At 38.5% G+C, this 21,353-nt stretch overlaps 1 protein-coding gene and 1 long non-coding RNA gene across 3 annotated transcripts in view; one reads left to right on the top strand and one right to left on the bottom strand.

Annotated features, from left to right (window-relative positions):
- The window catches only part of LOC100710372 (contactin-associated protein-like 4), an 80,614-nt gene extending 64,716 nt beyond the window's left edge, over positions 1 to 15,898 (bottom strand). Inside the window, exon 1 of one of the 2 annotated variants that reach the window (XM_025897766.1) lies at positions 15,582 to 15,898. In XM_025897766.1, coding sequence (XP_025753551.1) covers positions 15,582 to 15,666 — 85 coding nt within the window. In that variant the 5' untranslated portion in view covers positions 15,667 to 15,898. The remainder of the gene's footprint in view (positions 1 to 15,581) is intronic. The other variant, XM_025897765.1, reaches the window with a different exon arrangement.
- On the top strand, positions 10,628 to 11,739 carry LOC112842023 (uncharacterized). The gene is made up of 3 exons (XR_003213581.1): positions 10,628 to 10,761; positions 11,081 to 11,162; positions 11,678 to 11,739. It is a non-coding gene; the product is annotated as an uncharacterized LOC112842023 (long non-coding RNA).
- Positions 15,899 to 21,353: the final 5,455 nt, after the last annotated feature.

The raw sequence follows: 21,353 nt of genomic DNA, 5'->3' as shown, positions 1-21,353 counted from the left end.
TTTTCATGAGTAAGAAATCATTTGATTCTTTAAGCAGAGAAGTTATTACGTAGTCGGTTTCCATTTCTGTGTTGCTGTCAAAGCTAATTTTGAATACAAGGTGTCCTTTAGCGGCAGTGTGTAGCGAGAGTAGTGGGATGGATAGCTCACTTCCAACTAGTCACATATGGATCATACGTCATGCTTTCCTGATTTTTTTTTTTTTTTTTTTTTTTTCAAAGTTAAACCTGACCAAGTAGTTTTAGGTAAAAAAAAAAAAGAAGAAGAAAAAAAGAAACTTGCAACACAAACGTCCAAACAGGACATTAACCCCACCACCCTGCTAACTTCCAAATGCAGACTTTGTGCCTTAAAACACAACTGTTTTAATTTCTCAGGAAACATATTGCTGCATTAAGTGCATCAAGGACTAAAAGCAAATAGGCAGTATGTGATGATGCAGGACGACTAGGTGTTGGTTGTATTTCCAGCAAACATGCGTGATAAAGATATATTAATTCAAAACTGTAATAATAATAAACAGTATCTTTGAATATATTGTTCGAACTCCTATGAAACATTATAGTACAAGATATTTCAGGCATTCTTGAATGTCATCATTTTAGTAATTTAATATTGAAATTTCTCGTGTCCATTTAAATAGAAATTTAAAGAGAACTTGGAGACCTTGTTCTTATTTATTTTGTTCAGAGTGACCAGTTATTCATTCATTTACATATTTGAAATGCAGCTTTTTGTGTGTTGGAATTAAAGACCTTCACTGAGTTCACCTATGCACGTTTAGCAACAGAAAGCACAGGATAAAGCCATAGGCTGAGGAGTGCGATGCTTCTGAAACTGGACCACATTTCCTGGTTCCACTTCTTGAAAAGGGTGACCACCAATACAGAGGCACTATCCCTAACTTCTATCTGATGCTGCAGACGTGTGTCAGTCAGCTTTAAGAAACCCAAAGCAAAGCTTTGTCACTTTTTGACTACTTCAGTGACCTCGGCCACCCTGATAAGCAAGTCATCCCCATCGTCCCCTACTCTGCTTCCACTTTAAGGATCTCCTCAATTCCTCTCACACTCTTTTAAAGTATTCTTTCCAACGACTGACTATAACCTCAGTTAAGGTCAGTAACACTCTGTCCCCACTGTATACACTTTGAAAAGGAGGTTGCTTGGCCTTCCTGATGGTTTCTCAGAAGTGCCTTGATGCTGGCTAAAAGTCTTGCGTGATGGCCTAGCCAAACTCCTCCTACATCCAAGTTTTTGCTTCACGTACTACAAGGACCTCACTCCAACTGTCCTTCTCGTACCTGTCAGCTGCCTCCAGAGTGTCACAAGCTAACTAAGCTCAATAGAACTACTTCTTCTGCTTGTTTCACACTCTCATGTATATGAAGCTAAACCTGTGGATTGATAGAGGCTGTAATTTTTCCAAATTGGATTCTACTGGTTGTAATACCTTTTAAGGGCTTCTCTTAAGAAAACTTGAGTTTGACTAACTTTAACTATTAGGTCTGCACTCACTCAATCACAACATTTTATAGGTCCAGTAGCTCGTATTGTTAGCTGTGAAGCTGCATAGACAATCACAGAATTGTGCATAATTAATTAAGCTGGATCTGAACACTTACTGGTTACTCAACTGGAGCTCAGTTTCTCCTTGAAGAGTTAAGACATAAAACAGAGACCACACTATTCTCTGGTACTCATTCTGTTTGCTCCATGTTGCTTTTTTTGGTTATTTTTTTCCAGATTTAGGTTTCCAGCCTAAGCATATTTTTAAGACCATGTAGAAGCAGACAGTGTAGGCTCTCAGCGGACTGGGTGTTAGGGCTACTAATGGAGTGCTAGCTTGACAGCCCTCAGCCTAAATAGTGATATTGTGAATCATTAGCCTTGACAGCTCTTATATTCAAAACTCCTGTGACTTTGAGAGCGCTATAAAAAGAGAACCCCTCCCAGTGTTCTGCACGCCCATGGCATGTATGAAATAAATGTATATCCAAAAGAATAAACTTTACACACATTCTCTCATGCATCCTGTCATCGTGTTGTCTCACCAAATAGAGTCCACTTTACTCTGTCAGTGAAATAGCAGAAACATTCATGAGTGTCTTCACCTAAATGTACCCTTTCAAATAAAGCTGTAAAAAGGCCAAAAGAATGTTTAATCCTCCAAGAAATTGTAAGTGCTTTTTGCAAATACAGCAGGTTGTGTTTCAGTAATACACACCAGGAAGTTGTTTCCATTAGCAGGGTAAGAGTTCTGTAGCATGACCACAAACAGTAACACCTGTGCTTTTTTACTGCCATTGGAGTTATTAAAGTTTTGGTGTAACATAAGGACATCGAGAGAGAGAGAGAGAGCTGTCCACTCACCCTTACATTTTTTTAAATCACAGGATACCAAAAGTATACAAGGAAAAAGCAAAATATTTCTGGGGATAACATTTAATCATTTGACATATTATTTATTTCGGATTTTGTGATGCCAGGCTGTCTTGCATTGCTTAGGGGCAGATGTTGAAGAATTACTAGATGATAAATTATTATACAGATAATAGTGGAGTCTTTGGATCACTGTGAATTATGTGCAGCCAGAGACCATTTTGCAGTGACATCACACCGGCAGCATTACCCATCACCATGTTTATATTTCTATTTGCGAGCACCTAGGGACTACTTGTATTGACAAATCTGTCCAAAGTGAGAGAGACAGACTTCTAAACACCTGTTGAAGTACTTAAATCCATCCTTGTGGTACTTCCCACTACAGTTGGGATCAGGACCACATTTTTTAATGATGGCGCGCACACACAGACCCAATTAAGTAAGTGCGTCTTCAGTTGTGTTTTAATTTAAAATAAGCTTCGTAATGTCACGTTTTTGCTAGTATATAGGTAGCAGATTGGGGCATCTCATCGGGGAGATCTCTCTTCTGCTCTGACTTGCCTGCCTTCATTCCAACATGTATCTCTGGCTTGAGAAAGGAACCTGCCTATCGAATAGCTCCTGAGCTGCGACTGAATGCTAAAAAAAAATGTTTCCAGTCCTGCCTGTCATAAACACCCCTGGCATGCTGGTATTGTTTGAAACGGATGCTTATCCACTCAAAAACTGCTGGTCAGTAGCTCAGTTCACTGTCAAACACAGTATCCAGTCATAGTTTACAAAATATTAATGGAAGCGTATTACATTATGTTTGTTTTCTTTTAAAAGAGGCAACATGAGTAGATTTATTTTCAAATACATAACAATGAAACACAATGTCTTAATGCTGATGTTAAGTAGAGCTAGATTTGAGGCTGCGTATTGTGTTAGACTGTGTTACATTGCTGTTGCTGTTGATCGTGTAACACCTTCAGAAATACAATCACTGCTTGCTGACGCAAATTTCAGCTTAGCCAATCATATGGCTGTATGCAGCTCAAAGCATGTAGGCATGCAGACATGTTCAAGACCACCTACTGAAGTTCAAACCGAGCATCTAGGAAAGAAAAGTGATTTTTACGACTTTAAATATGACATAGTTATTGGTGACAGATGTGCTCTGTGTATTTCAGAAACTGCTGTTATTTTCCTACACAACCATCTCTTGGGTTTACAAAGAATCCCGTCAGAGGCAATACTCTGGATGAAAATGACTTGTTGATTCCAGAAGTGAGAGGAGAATGCGCAGACTGCTTCAAACTGACAGAAATGCAACAGAAAATCAAATGATAATTGTTGTATCCAACGTATGCAAAAAAGCATGTTTGAATGTACAACGCATCAAACACTGAAGCAGATGGCCTACAGCAGCAGAAGACCACACTGGGTTGCATTCCTGACAGGAAACTGAGGCTACAATTCACACGGGCTCCCCAAAACTGGATGCTTGGAAAAATCCTGCCTGATCAGATCAGTTCAGATGGCAGGATCAGAATTTAGTGTAAACGGCATGGATCCATGTATCACCGTAGTGGTAAAATGGTGGGGAGAATATTTTCTTGGTATACTTTAGTACCAGTTGGGTATCATTTTAATGAGTACTGTTACTTAACCATGTCCATCCCTTTATGACCACAGTGTACCCATCTTCTGATAGCTGCTTCCAGCAGGATAACACTTAATCTAACTCAGACTGTCTTAAACTGTCTTCTTGAACATGAGAGTGAGTTCACTGTACTCAAATGGTTTTCACTGTCACCAGATTTCAGTCCAGTAGAGCAATTTTAGAATGTGCTGGACTGCGAGAATTGCATTATGGTTGTGCAGCCGACAAATCTGTGGCAGCTGTGGGATGTGTTATATCGATATGGACATAATAACATGTCCATGTTGACGTGTAGAATAAAGCCAACCAGAGTTCTTTGAGTTTGGGAAGATGTTTCACCACTCATCCTAGACACGTCTTCAAATCTAAAAAAATATGAACCACAATCACTGAGGAATTTTAGCAGTGCATTCTTTAAGGGCAACAGATAAAAATAAGTTCACAGAGACAATGTTTTTCTTTAGTATGCAAATATGAGGTTCTGGAAATTCTTGGTTACAAATAAAATAAAACAGAGACCAGAGAGAAATCAAAGAAGAAAAAGGAAAAGAAATATGTAGTTCATGTCCTCTCTAGAAATGTGCTACGCATTAAATCTCCACTGGGCTCCTGCATTGAGCAGAAACTGTGGCTTCCTCCCCTGGTGGGAGGGCCTGACCCCTGTGTATGGTGCAGAATTCTAACAATATCGAAGTATCTTTGTGCTCATTGCAGGAATATTTAGGGAACAAGACAGGTAGAAGTCTTTCATGCTGCTGCAAAACCTTGTGTTCACTCATGCATGTCCTAGGTACAATCCCTGCCACATTCGCATATAATTTAGGCCAAGGGCAAAGAAAAAAGTAGCAGCTCGGTGAAGCATATTTTCTGACCAAATTTAGATTCAATAAGATTTTGGCAGCATATCAAGAGAGCTGTATACATTATGAAAATGTTTTCAAGTGAGAAACAGACCTTTTCTTGAGATGTGCTGGTGATCGTAATCCTTTGATTACCAGAAGAGCAATACTCTGCATACATGTTTAACTTTCCTCCCATCTGCAGTGACAGAAAACTGAAACCGCCGAAGCTGTAGTGCTGGAAAGGTTACAGAATATGGCAAAACAATGCAAAACGTCACAGACTTTAATTACTGACGAAATATTGGACTCCCAACTGCTCACGTAGTGCGGCATAGAAATCAAAAGGAACATACTAAAATAACAAAAACAATTCATTAGTGCATTGCTGGCAGAGCTTGTTGATGGTTTCTGTTTAGCATTTTTGAAATTCTGAATATTCAGCTCATCACATTAAGTCTATCATTTATTGAAATAACTGGGAGCTACTAGTTAATGATATATGCGTGAACCGGAACCCTTTTTTGACACAGCATGACATTTTTATTATCTTTTTGCAAGTTTTTAGAAAACATATTTCCCATCTGAGAAAATAACCGAGAGGCAAATTCCAAAAACTGGATTTTACCAGCAGATACATTTACACTAAATTTACAACAGTGCAGACAGGACAGCGTGGACTTCACTTAAGCTGTTGCTACACACCTGAAGCCATTTGATCTTTGTACATTTGTACTTTAAAAACAGATTGAGTGCATAACTTATATGTCAGTTACACCAACTGCCTTAACCTCCATATTTCACTCCATACTTCATTATGGCTTCATGCTACTGCCTCTACCCCGAGGAGTTTATAGAACTATCAACAAAAGATTTTATTTTACAGCGTTCATCAGCATTTCTTTCTTGTGTCTCACTGTATTGCTTCCTGATCTAGTAATGCACAAGTAGATTAGTCCATAGGTATACTAATGATCAGCACTTTTATACTTGGCAGGGATTCATCGTTACACACAAACACATTTTTAGTAAGGCCTTCTGACACAGGAGAGGATATAAGACTAGTGTTGGGAAAACATACTTCAAAACTTGATAATATTAAGTCATTTCCTACATTTGGGATAAATTAAGTATATCCCATGTTTTTTAAACCAATCCTCAAAGGGTTAATGCTTATTCTGGTTTCCACTGACCTTTTTCTGGTCATGTTGTTCTTAACAAAGTGCACAATATATGTTAGTAGAGATTTAAAACTTTAAAATTTCATTCAATAAGATTCAATGTCTGAAGGTTCACTTAATTTTTTAAGCATGTGAACACAATGTAAACATGTGAATAGACAAAGGCAGGAAAAACAACAACAAAAGGAACAAGCACAAGGAAAATCTTTGGAATATACACTCACCAATCACAGCTAGTACCAGTTTGGACCCAACTTTGCCTTCATAACTACTTTAACTTTTCATGGCATAGATTCAACAAGGTGCTGGAAACATTACTCTGAGAGTTTGGTTCATATTGACATGATAGCATTGCACATTTGCTGCAGAATTCTTGGCTGAGCATCCATGATGCAAATCTCCGGTTCTGCCACATCCCCATAGCGCAAAGGTGCTCTATTGAATTCAGATGTGGCGACTGTCCAAATTTAGTGACCTGTGCACATTATAGCCTTAGTTTCCTTTTCTTAGTTGACAGGAGTGGCATTCGCTGTGGTCTTCTGCAGCTGCTGTGGCCCTTCAGGGTTCGACATGTTGTGCATTTAGAGATAATCTTCTGCACACCTTTGTAACAGTGGTTATTTGAGTTGATGTTGGCCTCTTATCAGCTTGTCAGTCTGGCTATTCTGCTCTGATCTTTGGCATCAGCATGGCATTTTGGCTCAGAGAACTGCTGCTCACTGGATATCTTTTTATTTCTAGAGCATCATTAGCAATTTCTGAAATACTCAAACCAGTCTGTCTGGCACCAGCAACAATTTCACATTCAAAGTCACTTAAATCATATTTCTTCAACCATCTTGATGCTCGGTTTGAACGTTCACCAGCAGCTGAACAGGTGCACCAGACAAAGGGACCGGGTAGTGTACCTTTATCATTAAAATTAAACGGGCTGTAACAAGCAGTGACACCAGAACTAGAATTAATACTACAGCTGACACTATACACTAAAAAGCAAAAACAAAAGGGACACGAGGAAAAGGTAAACATGGAAACCAGAAGTCAACAAATACACCAAAAACCAAACAACATGACAGGATGCAACGTTAATGCAACAATAATTGTTATATCTTCTTTTATTTATGAAGAAAAATTCAATTTTGCATGTATTTGTAATTATTTAAATGTTGCTGAGAAATCTTATTTTCTACACATTAAACTTGAACTGAATTAGGTTACTGATCATATTCTTATATGATTTTTCCTAAATGAAACAATGTTTGCTACTCATTATCTCATCTCAGAGAGATGCATTTATAACCATGGCTGCCTGTGCCTCTGACAGATTTTATGATTATTACAAACAATTCTCTGCTTGCTTCTGGAAGTGGGATTAGTATGCATGAGAGGGAAGGATGAAAACAATTCAAATGAGATGATGCTAGATTTTAATCAGTGAGAAATATTTATGTCACCAGCTAATTATTGTTATGTAAAATGCACAAGTTTTAGCCTATTCATAATTTGGGGTCACATTAGTTACAGTAGGAGTTTTCTCAGCTGTGTGGTGTAGATTTTTGTCTTTGAATGTTTGCCAGCTGCTGGGATGCTATTCTCAAACTGATCATATAGTGAAGCAACATAAAATGAACGGAACTGAGAAAGTTTCTGAAAAAGTACTCTGCAGGTGCACGCTCATCTTTCTCTGCTATTTCTTCAGCCTCATTTACTGAATCGTTAAATTGCTTGTCAGATATATATTTCTCTTACATCTCAAACTTTTAGCTTTGACTCAGCTTTATCCCGAGGTGTTCAATATGAGATTATGTCTTGGCATTTCAACCGCTCTCACATTTGCCACGATGCTGCATCTAATCTAATTACAGTGGCAGCTCTGAGTGTGGTATGTTGCAGATGATGATTTGCAGTCTAAAGGAATGTGAGGATGACAAAGCATACATGTGGCAAGCTAAATTATTTCTGAATTATGAATACATTACGTTGTCCCTGTTCTTCGTAAAATATGCATGTTAGAGATGACATTCAGCTGTCAGCGACATCCATTAAATCCACCTGAAGTTAATGCATTACAGTCAGGGCAGGTGTAATAAATGACCGGTAAACAATGTACGGTACGTGCAGAATAAATACGTACAACACCAAACACAGAAGGAATACTGCATGCTTACTAATTAAAACTAACAAGTAGAAGTATTATAACAGTACATTATAAATAATAAATTATGACCCAGAAGTACTGTAGAAAGGCTTTTATGTAACTGAGGAGTTCCACCTTCTATTTTTTATGAAGAAATGCATGTAGGTACAACATGTCTATCAGCTAATGAGAGAGATACAGTGCATGAGCTCAGCCTTGGAGCAGAATGTCACAGCTGCGTTGGTATAAGGGTAGTATTTTTACAGAATAAGCTCAAAAACTGTGAAAATCTTGTTTTTGGGGTCATGTTGTCAGGGTGTGACTTGGCAAAATAGAAATAGAGCTTTGTAACATGGGGTTATTATTTGGGGTTAACCCAATTTCTTTTTTTTTCTAATCCTAACCACAAGCTTAACAAAGAGCAAGTTAAACAAACAAAAAGCAGCTTCTCTTTTTGTTTTGTTTTTTAAATATAATATGGAGGCCTACCTATTTACCCTTCAACAATGTTTTCAGCGAGACTTTATAATATAAAAATATCACAAAACTATCACGGTCCAGAAAACAAAGCCAGTGCCCTTGGAGAAAGGATTTTTACTCACGAACACTCTTCCAATCTTCTTATGAGAACTTTTCTGTTTTCTGCTGTCTTCATTAACATGTCTAATAACCTTTTGTGCAAAGATTGATTTTACATCCAAATTAAATAAGAATGCACTGAATCTCCTTTTCTTGTTCTAAATGTCACATGATGAGTCTGGATATTTGATTTCACACAAATTTGATGCAAGATGGCCTTCCTGACACACATCCCTCCCCCACTGGGAGAATATTTACAAGAATTACAAGAATATTTGCTTGTAAGCTGAATGTATTAACCATGACACTATGAAGCCACTCCGCTCAAAGCTAATGATGGGATTTTAAATCTGGCTAATCAAACTTTTGAGATCCTTGAGAGTTTTAGAAATCTGAAAATAATGCATCTGACCCTGAGTTAGGTTTAACATCACTTTATTCTTCTAGTATGTTGAGATTATCACACTTTGCTCAAGTGATTCTTTACAGCAAGGTTTAAATCTTCAACCAGTAAATTGAAGTTCTCTTCTTATACAAACTAGGACCCACAACAATGCGGTGACCGGACACAATGATCTTAGCAGAGTTTGACAGATTCTTGGACCAGCTACACATGATCTACAGTGATGACAGGACCCTGTGATAAATGAGCGTGTGTTTAGGGAGCCAAAGATTCAGGGGCATTGGCCTTGAGCAAATATCAGTGTGTCACAAACTCAGATGGATGGACCTCACAGCACTGTCAGTTTTATCACTTAACTACTTGTCTCTGGGTTAATAAATCCTGATTCTTGACTGACAGCTCCAAGTTTACTCTGATGGCTGCCGCCGCCGTAACGTAGCCTTGACTTCATCAACTCACATTCATGACTCGCCTTCTCCGAACACACATTTTCATAAATGACACTAAAGAAGAAATATGACAAGGGGTTCTCCTTAGCTTCCTCTCACTTTTCTCATCTCTGCTGTCACAAACCAGTGTCTCATGAATCATTCATCACCATCACATCAAAGGCGTAAAGAAATGCACAACACTTTCCTCACTAATGAAATTTGCAGGTTTATGTTTATATCAAAACAGTGAAAAGTAAAAATTTAATCTGGATATTCTATGTGAAATGGACAGTCTGAAATCAAATCTTGAAGGAAAATCACATATCCAGGATTTCATTAATTACCCACTTTGTCTAGTGTAAATGTCTTTAAAGCTCATTCAAAAAAAATCCCTAGCTTTGAATCTGAGCTGAACTTTCACACTCATATTCACACCTACAGCCAATTTGGCATCAAAGTTAATGTAATGTCTGTGTCTTTGTACTGTAGGAAGAAGTCATGGTATCTATCCAGCACCCCCACAGGCGCAGGGAGAACGTCAACATTCACAGCAATGGGGGACAGCCGGGCTGTAGATTCAAACCCAGGACCTTCTGGCTGTGATGCCACATTGCTAATCAATATCTTGATGTGTTGGACCTATGATGTACTGGTCATCGTCCCAGGGTGTTATTTGATACCCATTCTGGGAACTCATCAGCTTACATCTATCTGAGGACTAGGGTGGGAAATTAACATCATAAAATGTGAAAATGTAACATCCAGTGACAAAATAATTACTTCTGATTTTCATTTTATGAATGGAATATACTAACCACTTAAATAATTTACCGGAATTTGGCTTGTGGCAGGTGCTAATTTACCCAGCTCATGCAATTTTCAACCAGATTTAATCGTCTTGAGAGTACTGAATGGATTTTATTTTCCAAAATGTGTTTAAAAAAACAGACACACACTCGATATTGCTGCAAAGTTTTCTGTTAAAATCAGTTTTTCATATTTGAACATTAGAATATGTTAGCAGCACATAAATATGCTGTGTCAGAAAATCCATCTTCAGTCTGTTTGTGACCAAAAGACAACCTGGAAGCAAGAAATGAAGAGAATGTGGGCTGGACCAAACTGTACTTCCTCTTGTGGCCACTTGAGGCTGGCTCCAAAAGTGAGTCAATCCTCATACACTAACTATTAGTGCAACTTGAAACAAGGCGACATTTTGAGGAAATAACTCAAAATTTCGAGTTAGCTCACTGATGCGGTCACTACCCAGTTGACATCATTTATGGAGCTTCCTAATTTTCTAATGGCTAACAAATGTATATTAAACATGAATACATTGCTGCTATGCTGATAATAACAACAACAATCATTTGTAAAACCCCGCAGAGAGTACTCAGCAGTCTATTCATTTATGACCAGCAGCTTTAGCACTGGTAGCTTAGCTGAAGCATCAATGGTAAATTTTCACCTCCTGCTTCCAGGTAACAAGGAAATGACATACCTTCACAGAGCTTCCTGACTGGCAGAGCTCACTCTGAGAGTGATTGCAGATTAGATGGTGATGTATGAAATGAGTTCTCTTGTTCATACTATCCTCAGGTTATTTTAATTTATTTAATAGAAAAGCAATATTTGGTTTTCCTGTATCAATACAATATTGCCAAGCAAAAATATCTCAGTAGTATGCTATATCAAGTGCTGCAGGAACCTCGTGTCCTGTGTGGCAGCTAATTTATTGTGTTAAAATAGAAGGTGGCTGAAATACTTCTACTCTTCATGGAAGGTTCACATAGCAGTTTCACTTTAATATGACTGTTTCAGCTCCTGCAATTTAAGTTCAATTTGCTTTTGTTTTTTAAATTATGTACATATATTGTCCTTATTTCTTCTACTGGCATAATATCCATGCTTGAGATTAATGTCAGTCTTCTGTAAGCTTTAGCCTCCGTGCCTTTGAACATGTTTAAGTTTATTAGGCTGAACTATCCTCAGTTTTTTGTTTTTTACCCTGTCTGAAAATAAGGTGATCTATTTAAGGTCATTGGAAACTTTTTTTTGTTCTATTGTGTTTTCCCCAGAATCTCCACAAGTGCCTGCACAACATCAACTATAAAAGGAAACTGAATTTAAAGAAGACAACACTTTTTACGAGATGCAGCACCTACTGCCACTTAAATACCGTATATATGTTTCAGATTGGAAACCTCTCTTCTTGGTGATTAGTATGTGTGAAAGACTGGTGATTCATGCATTATGTAAACATTTTTTAGCCATCATGTGTGCATTCACAGGCAGATCTCTTATTAGCATTCCTTTGCTCTGCTTTCATCATGTTCACACATCCTCTTGTCAGAGGATGCACACGTTTCACACATCAGCGCATACATGCTCCTACGCACAGACACACAGGTTGGAAGAGAAGTGGTATTATCTGTCATTAGGCCCTGGGTGAAACACACATTTCACAGAGTCCAAAATCAGCTGAGTGAAGAGATAATGATCCCATGTTGGACTTTAGACACGGGAAAGAGGTGTGAGGGACGCTTTTCTCTCTCTCTTCGTCTACTTGTCTCTAAAGTCTTGTGTGAACAGACACAGCAGTCTGGACGCGCACTTTGTCTCATCATTAGCGGTCTGTGTTTGTCAGCATGTGTATTTGGAGGAACGTTGTGTAGATAATTGGAGGAGATAAGTAGTTCTGTGCATTCAGCTGGATGTGCCAGGTTCACACAACCTATGCGGGACAATTTTGGAGTGGAAAAATGTGTCTTTGAAGTGCGGTGTTACGGAGGAAGGCTGTGGTTGAAAAAGAACCTAAGCTTTTAATTTTATGGATGACAGAGAAATAAATAAATAAAGCATACTCGTGGTAGGATCATAGCTATAGTAATAACTTCATCATTATGCAGCAATACAATGGAAAATTTTTGCTCAAAAATTTTCTTATATATACTCTAGGGAAGGATCATGGGTTGGCTTTCTTAAGCACTCTAAGGTTACCTTTGCTGTCATTGTTAAAAAATTCACTCTCGTTGGTTACGGCAGACTTATAACCTGTGAGTAAAAAGAACCACTTTGACTGTTGGTTTGAAATGAGAAACAAACGGTTATTGAAAGTTGGATGTGAATTTAATGCATGCCTCATATGTAACGAGAAGAGGAGTCATTTTTATTTTACAATGGCCTGTGGAGACAAGGAAAATGTGTTTAGGTGAGTAATTTTTCAGATATTTAGTTAAGTGGCCTTTTATCATCCAAACAAGATGTCGTTTTATCTGTAGTCAAAAATGAACCACAGTTGTCTTTCTTCAGGTGAGACTAGGGAGACATGGAACAGGATATCTAGTCACGCTGGTCTGTGAATGATTCTGATAAGATGTTAACAGTTAGGTGCAGTGTTAGTGAGATATTAGCTATATCAGCTTCATCTTTCCTTCTTCCTCAGAGCTTTCGTTATCAGCTGTCTTTACTTTGCTGTTCCTACAGCCACGACTTCATTAGGGAGCTTGGTGATCCTGGACAAATCCCACCACTAAATTGCATCTGCGCTTTCTGTGATCTGCAGAAAATAACCGTACAAACAGTCAAAGGCACCAACTGTGCAGCTGTTTTAGTTCATCAGGAGCAAATTACAAACAGATTGTGAACACAAATTGATTGAAACACACTGGAGGGAAAAAAAAGTTCTTCATTGTGGTTCTTTGGTCCAGAGACATGACTTAAATTTCTAAACTATTCCTCAGTCAATGTGCATCAGCGTACACAGCCCTAAAACCCTAAGAATGTTAAAACTGGACACTTATGTTAATTCTTAATACATTAAATTTCCAATGCTTGTATGTCCATTGTTAGCATTGTTAGCAAAGCTTCCATTTGTGCAGACCATCACAAAGTTGCACCACACAGGTAGCGATTACAGTTTTTTGCATCAGTATGAAGCTGACAATTAGTTACTAACGCACATTCCAGGTTCCAGTTGCCTAGGTAACCCTTTAATGCTATTCTGTCATATGTCAATCCCTCGTATCTTGTGCTCTTATTTTAGTTACTTTAATTGCTCGCCTCAAAGTTGGGGATAGAATGTCACTGATCTTCATCCATGTTGGGTCATCATGCCAGTTCCACACAACACTTCCCATGTGGGCACACTTTAACACCCACTTTTTTTTTACTGGTATCCTTTGGAATTCATAAGATGGGGATATGGCTAATATCAAAGTACTTCCTGCAACGTTAATGAGCTGATTATAACCTGAGATAATTTATGTATTCCCTTGAAATCTTTATTGGCACCCACTAATCAGAACACCTGCTGTTGTTGATGTTGGGCCTTTTCTTTCATTAGAAGTCTTCATAGGGCAAACCGGTTGCCCATCACAGACCTGTCTGAAGCCTGAATTGTCATGTCACAGAAATGTTTGTCCAGCCATCCACCTGCTGCTTCTCCCAAAAGAACATTGCTGCTTCAGTACTTCTGGGAGAAGCAGCGGGTGGACGGCAGGGTCACTGTGACCAGCTGCAGAAACAGAAGCATCTGCCCTCTTGTGACGGTTTTACCTCCTTTGTTCACTCTGACAAATAGCTTGAGTCAGACCTTGCCTATGGCACTGGCTCAGCACTAACACAAAGTCAAATAAAATGTGGAGAGAGGTCTGGGCATTGGAGATTATTAAGTGGATGATGTACTGTATGTTTGCTTTCTGAGAGTGCAGAAATGGGTTACAAGTACGCCTTATTGATTTGAGAGAGACCACTGCATTTTCTTTTGTTTTAGTTATAGTTTCTGATAGGCACTTTGCTCAGTCCAAACCATTTCCTCCAAGGCAGAGAAATCTCTTTATCTCTTTTTTCACTCTTTCAAAGTCAATAATATCAGCACATCTCCGTGTCCAGTGGCTGTTGTCTGTCAAGGGGAATATATGCCTGACGTAGTAATATCTACCATTTATCTGGCTGTCCAATGCTGCCTCCACTGAATGAAGCCTGTGCTGCTTTCTAAAAAGCTTAATAAATCGCATTTGTTCAGGCATGTTGACTCAAAATACAGTTTAATACGGCATCACCTCTAGGAGAGGAGAAATTTACCCACTTCATTCCACTGTGTTAGCAGCTTTGTCACTGATACGCCAGTGTGTGGCACATGCAAACAACTCAGATGTAAAGTGATCCCTCTGTTAACATTTCCATCAAAACAGTGTGTGATCTGGATCCCAGTGGTGTAGTGGGATTATGTGACACAAGCATTTTGGGATATATTTCACTTTGTGAGGGCGGGATACTTTGATTCATGCATACAGTTGATATTTTATGCTTTGCTAAATCATCAGTAATTATCCTTCAAAAGTTCCAAATCAGAAGAAACACGTGGCAAGTGATTTAAAACAAAAAAGGGAGAAATAAATCAAAAGAAACCTCTTACTGCAAAAGAATTTGCAAAACACAAACTGGGAGAAAAAGATGAATATTGTAAGTTTTTAGTCAGTTTTCAGAAACAAACAGGCCTTTTTTCTCTGTATCACACTCTGAGCATTTTGATATCTATATGCCACTAAGAGGAAATAAATGATGAATTATTAAAGTAAAAAACAACAACTTATTTTATCATTTTTCCCTGGTTCACAATGTTCATGCTTCTAAAGTATGCAGCTTCACTGGAGCAGGTGCCTTGCTCAAGGGCAACTGCTTAATAAGGTTTGGGAGAAGAAATTGTTTCTTGTTTGCTTTTTCCACTCCCATGCTTCATGCACTGGTTCCCAGTGCCTCCTTTTAACCAAAACAAAATCAATGAAAAGATTAGAGTGCATTTTCCCAAATCCAGATATTGTTTTTGTAAAAAGCATGTAGAACAGAAAAGTTAGTTTTTATGGATGACACAGAATGCAAAATTTCTGAGAGCTCAAAAACTCCAACCCAAAGGCAAATGAGCTACTTGTATTAATGCAAACTGAAAAACAACTTTACATGACATCTCATTCTACTCACCAGCTTTCACTGCCCCATACAAGCTGAATAATATAAGGGCGACATGTGCGTTAATTCCCAGGACTGTTTTACTCCAGAGATCCATGACGAAGTGAAGCGATGCTGAAGAAAAGCACGGGGAAGGAGGGAGACAGTCTGCCTCTCCACTCCTCTTTACTTCAGTCCTTCAGACTCTCTCACTCCCCAGATCCCTGATGAATTTTTTTGCTTCTGCGTCTAACGTGCTTACCAACATCCGCCTGGCTCCAAAGAGATAGCACCAGAAGCAAGGCTGCTCTCTGTTTGGCTGCACTCTGCAGAATGAGGGGAAAGAAGTAAGTGAGGGAGAGAGACACACACAGTCAGAGAGAGAGAGAGAGAGAGAGAGAGCGAAAGAGAAAAAGAGAGAGAGAGGAGTGAGAAAGCTTTCATTATGTCACAGCGCCAAAGCAAGGTACTTTAGTCATTAAGAGGACTTAAAGAAATTGTAGTGTGCTCGAATCCTTTGGTGGAAAACTGTGGAAAACCCACTGCAGGCTGGGCTATTGTGTTCCAGCAACATTTGAGAAAAAGAGTCATCTAAGGTCCCATTAGGCTCGGGGCTCCTGCTCACGGTCTATTTGTCATCGTCTAATCCAACAGTTCAGGTCCAGTGGTCAGTGACGGGATCCCCAGCATAGTTACTCAGTCACTGCAAATCAGCTAAAGCAGCACAGTGAGGGATGATACAGGAATTTAAAGGATGACTTCAAATTAAAGGTCTGATTCTCAGCGCTGTTACTTTAATCTTTACTCTGAGCGAAAACTAGATCCAGAATCTGTCCCAAAAATATATGAAAATATTTTAATGGCAATAAATGCAACATACGCACAATAAACTGTTTAAAATAAGGTCAGTGCACAAAACTATAAGCAGTTTGAATGCACAAGCTAATCACCATCTGTATTATTTTCCAAGTATTTTAGTCAATCAGCTTTAATCAATGAAGAATGATAACCTGTGACGAGTTTACGCCCTCTTGTAATCACATCTAAAGATTTTAGCACTACACTGGCTTTGGTTTGACAGCATAAATTCCCGCTGGCAATGAGTGCTTCATAGCATGAAAACATAAGTCCTTTTAATTTGGTCTGAAGTTGTAATTTGCAAGTATTTATATACACTAGTCCGAACTCCTCCAACGTCCAGAACAATTTATTCTCTGCTCATGGAAGCTAGAAATCCAAATCTAGGCTTAAAATTTTCTTCATCTCTATTTTCATTCGATTCATTCGAGTCCAAACATGGGAACATCTAAACTCCAACCAATTATAAACAGATATAAATATTTAATGTTTCTAAAATGTATATGACAATATGGCAACACCTTTAAAACACTAATTAAAAAAAACTGCCAAATCGAAACAATGATCTTGGTTTGTGACAGAAAGCCTCAGGTATTGTTTTTTTTCTTCTCACCACCTCCAGTCTTTGTACTCAAACAAAAAGACAAGAAAAACAGGGCTGATAAAACACCACCTGTCTAAAAAATACTCTTTATTGTCCACTCGAAAAGTCAGACATTGCTGCGCAGTCATCTGTCATTTGAAACCAACACATAATGAGGAGGTGAGAGAAGTAATTTCTCTGTCTAAATTGGGTTTTCACACGTTAATGTGAATACTGTGTAAATATCTCACTTCTTCTGAATGAAGAAGTAGATAATACGGCGGTCTTTGCGGCATTATCACAGTTAATATAACTATTCCTGGATCACGTCGCTGTGCTTGTTTTATCTGCCATGATGACTTACCATGCAGCCACTCAGGAATGTGAGAGAGGCTTTTCAGGAGCAGGGAGGCAGGCTGCATATGAATGAGTAAGCACTGTGACAGAGAAACTAGAGATACGGGCTGAAGCTGCCTGCATCTTATTGAAGTGTAATTTTAGTTTTAAACGTTTCTGAAAGTGAGAAGCAGAAACCCACTCACATCCTGTGGTGCACAAAGAACATGCACTGGGTATTTTGAGTATTTATACATCAGCATGAAGGTCATAATCAGAATTACATTTATTGCCAAGTTTTTATACAAACAGAGAATTTGTCTTGGTGTCGTGCAAAGAGTGGTACAGAAATGGAATATCCAGTTGTGGTCAGATGTTTGCATAAATTGGAATCGGAAGGTTGCCAGTTCGAGCCCCAGCTCCGACAGTCACGGCCGTTGTGTCCTTGGACAAGACACTTCACCTGTTGCCTACTGGTGGTGGTCAGAGGGCCTGGTGGCGCCAGTGTCCGGCAGCCTCGCCTCTGTCAGTGCGCCCCAAGTTAAAAGGTATCTTTTAACTTGACAAGACCAAGGCCTATTAACCTCACACTAGTGATTATGATAAAGTAAAACTGGTAGTTTCTCTTTGCCAGAAAAAAAACAACAGCATTCGTTCTGATTGACCAAAACACTCAGAACAGAGAAAGTCCAACAAACTCGGTGAACATGCAAGACAGAAAAGAGATTTAAGTTGGGTTAAAATTGAGAGGATAAGAGGAAAGTTAGGAAATTGGTTAGGCTGTTCAAGAATAATCCAAGGCTCAAGCCTGCCATGCACTGGAAATTGTTGTAAAACGAGCATCACTGTCCACAGTGAGGCAAGTTGTAGATGGACTGAGAGGGTGGAAACCAAGTTTCCCACACGGACAAGCCAAATGTCGTCTGGAGAAAAGTTTCATGGTTAGACGGGAGAAAGATTGACAAGAAGACAAGACACAGGAGTAAGGGTGGGGCTTCATAATCTTAACAACCTGCTGTCAATAATGGTAACCTTCATGTCAAGCAAGGTGATGGTAGCATCATGATCTATAATCTAACAAACCATTTTAAATTAATTCTACCAATTTTGCTAAGAAGAGTGGTTAAATCTCCAGCCTTTATTATGACAGAAGCTTATTGACTAAAAACATGTGGCAAATATTTAGACATTAACACTAAAAACATCCGAGGTACAACTTGCAAAGGGACAGATAAGGATACGATTTAAGGAAATTTTCGAGCCTGGATGCATGTTTTTGACCCTGTAAATTTAATGTTGTACTGTTTTGGGGCATTAAAGATGTATGCTGTGTAATTATTCCACCGTGGAAAAAGAACAGTTCAAAAAAATCACTGACTGCCTAAATTGACCATTATGAGTATATGTAAAGTCACCACAACTTTATAGCCATACAGATCATTAGAGGCTAATCAATAAACATGTAATGGTAATTGACAGGGGCAGGGAGATGTGCAAAATGTAAGTGAAAGCATGATCTGCAAAGTTTTTAATGAAACCAGTGTGTAAAATGTTACAGCCTGAGCAAATAAGTGTAGTATTGTACCACATCAGTTATGTCCTGACCAATGGTAGGGTTGCGAGTGGGGTGTAGGGTATGTTAAGAAGTCCAACAGCATGAGGAAAGAAAGTGCTCATGTGCCATGAGGAATCTGTCCTGATGAACCCTAACTGCAGTCTCCATGGGGATGGGTGGGAGAGCACGCTTTCTTATCTCAGTATCCCGGAGGTGTGCAAGCAATAATTACCATGCATTAGGCTTAGTACTTCATTTCTAAAAAGCATGACATTTCCAAAAAGTTTCTACTCTGCATAGATTTTATAAAGTGACAGGATGACTCTCGGTGCCCCTGTAGGGTAATGACCAAGCTGACTGTAAATATTTTCATGGATAACATTTACTCAGCATTTTCAAATATTTCTGTGTGTCATCAGCAGATTCACTGTGTAAATACTGATGTAAAAACCATCTAGTGATCATCCATCATTTCGGTGGATCTTTGAAAAATATGATTATTTTCTTCTTTTTTAGGCTACCCAGTGATGCAGTCATGTCACAGCAAGAAGGTCCTGGGCTCAGCAGACATCTGTGGGCCTTTGTACTGTGGAAGGAAGCTGGATAACCCAGAAAGGACCCATGCAGGCACAGGTAGAACAGGCAAATGCCATACACAAAGGCATATGTGGTCCCTGGGCAAATGAAACTTTACAATAACCAAGATACACAACAAAAACAAAACCACTAACCACTGTAGCACTGCCCAACTGAAGGGTATAATATCAATACCAATATTGAAATCAAGTAAGGTTTTTGCATTTGATTAGTGGGATTGAGAGCTGAGAATCTTTTTTGATCAAAACTAACAGATACAGATTTTTGTACATTATGCAACACATATCATCGATTCAGTTTCTTGTGGTACAAGAAATTACAAGAAGTAAAACAAACAAGTTATCACATTAACTTGTTTGTTTTACTAATATCCTTTAATTTGATGCCATATTTGCTATCTTAGAAAAAATGGTATAAATTATGAATTTTCCTATAGTAATTGGCTGGATGTTGTTCCCAAATCTGCCTGGTGCAACTCAAACAGCTGATGAATTCCTATGAATTGTATCAAAGTGAAAATAACTGACATTGCCTTGACACTGTCTGTTTTTGGTGCATTAGTGCTTATTATGCCTTGACTTTGTCTCTCTCTACCAAATGAAGCTGACCAACGACTGATGCACTCACACTCAGCTTCACAAAACTTTCTGTGTAAGGATTTTGTCTTTGGCTAAAGCTAAAATTCTTTTTTTTTTAATTTTAACTTGCCAAATGTCAGAAAAGGGAAATCCAAGACTTTGCTCACAATCTGACTTAAATATGAATATTGTGAGGTTAAAAATTTATCCTGTTAATGGTACAATCGCATGGGTTATTGACACTTTTATCATGTTGTTGTCAGGCATCTCTTAACATTTCTCTCATATGCACTGTCATTGGTTTAAGTAATTGGACATGAAATAAAAAAAGGAAAAAAAATTGTATGTCCACCACATTTCCGTCACTGACAACGAGAGCTGGAGCCAATAAATACCCACTGCAGAGTAATCTGATCCAGGAATAACTGCTGATTTTACCCCTTGTAATGAAGACCAAGGACAGTTTTTAATGGTTGTCACTGTTTTGATTTTGCTTTTTGCTTTTTCTGGGGTTCATTATGAAATGGGTACAAGCGGTTACAGGGTAACAGAGATGTATGGTTTTTTTTTTCGTTATTACAATTACAAGTGTTTATCATAAATATAAGAAAGAGACGTTAAGTGTAACTTCCACTGAGAAAAATGCTGTTAGTTTTTGAAGTATTTAGCAAATGCAGAGCTGTTTTTTGGATTTGCTTTGGGTTAGATTTTTCTCCTGAGCAGAAAATGTTATTTATACATAAATAAAAGCATGATCTTTTAGACAAGGTCTAGTGATAGCCATCAAATGGTAGGCATTTAAACCGGTGATGTTGCTCTTTTTCCCTTCATCCGCTGCATTGTTAATGGAAATAAAAAGAAATTCACAGATTTCTTTGTTAACACCTTAAAAAGGGGAATAGTGTTAGTTGTTAATGTTCAGTCTCTGGTCACCTTGAATATTAATGAAAATTTATCCTGCAACACAGAAACTGACTTATTTATGAGGGGTATCTGCAAACCACTGACATGCATTGTTTATTTGGCAGCCTGGAGCACTTTCTTGCAGAAACGTGCATCCTCACTTTGGTAGCAGTAGTGTTTGCCTAGCTGATTATTTGTTTCAATTAAATGTGCAGCTCATTCTTAAATATTATGACTAAGAGCGCTTTAGGTAGAATTCCTCTACATGGAATGCAACTGCCTGCTATGGCTAATTTCACAGAAGTGGCTGTTTCCATTATTGACTTCACTTTTTTTTCACTTTCATTACTGGCCATGAGAAATGCTTGGTTTCTTTGTATTTCAGCTGACCTCCA

This window comes from Oreochromis niloticus, linkage group LG13 (genome assembly GCF_001858045.2).
Source record: "Oreochromis niloticus isolate F11D_XX linkage group LG13, O_niloticus_UMD_NMBU, whole genome shotgun sequence".
NCBI lineage: Eukaryota > Metazoa > Chordata > Actinopteri > Cichliformes > Cichlidae > Oreochromis > Oreochromis niloticus.
Note: the sequence above shows the minus strand (reverse complement) of the source record. Positions and strands in the feature narration are given on the sequence as shown.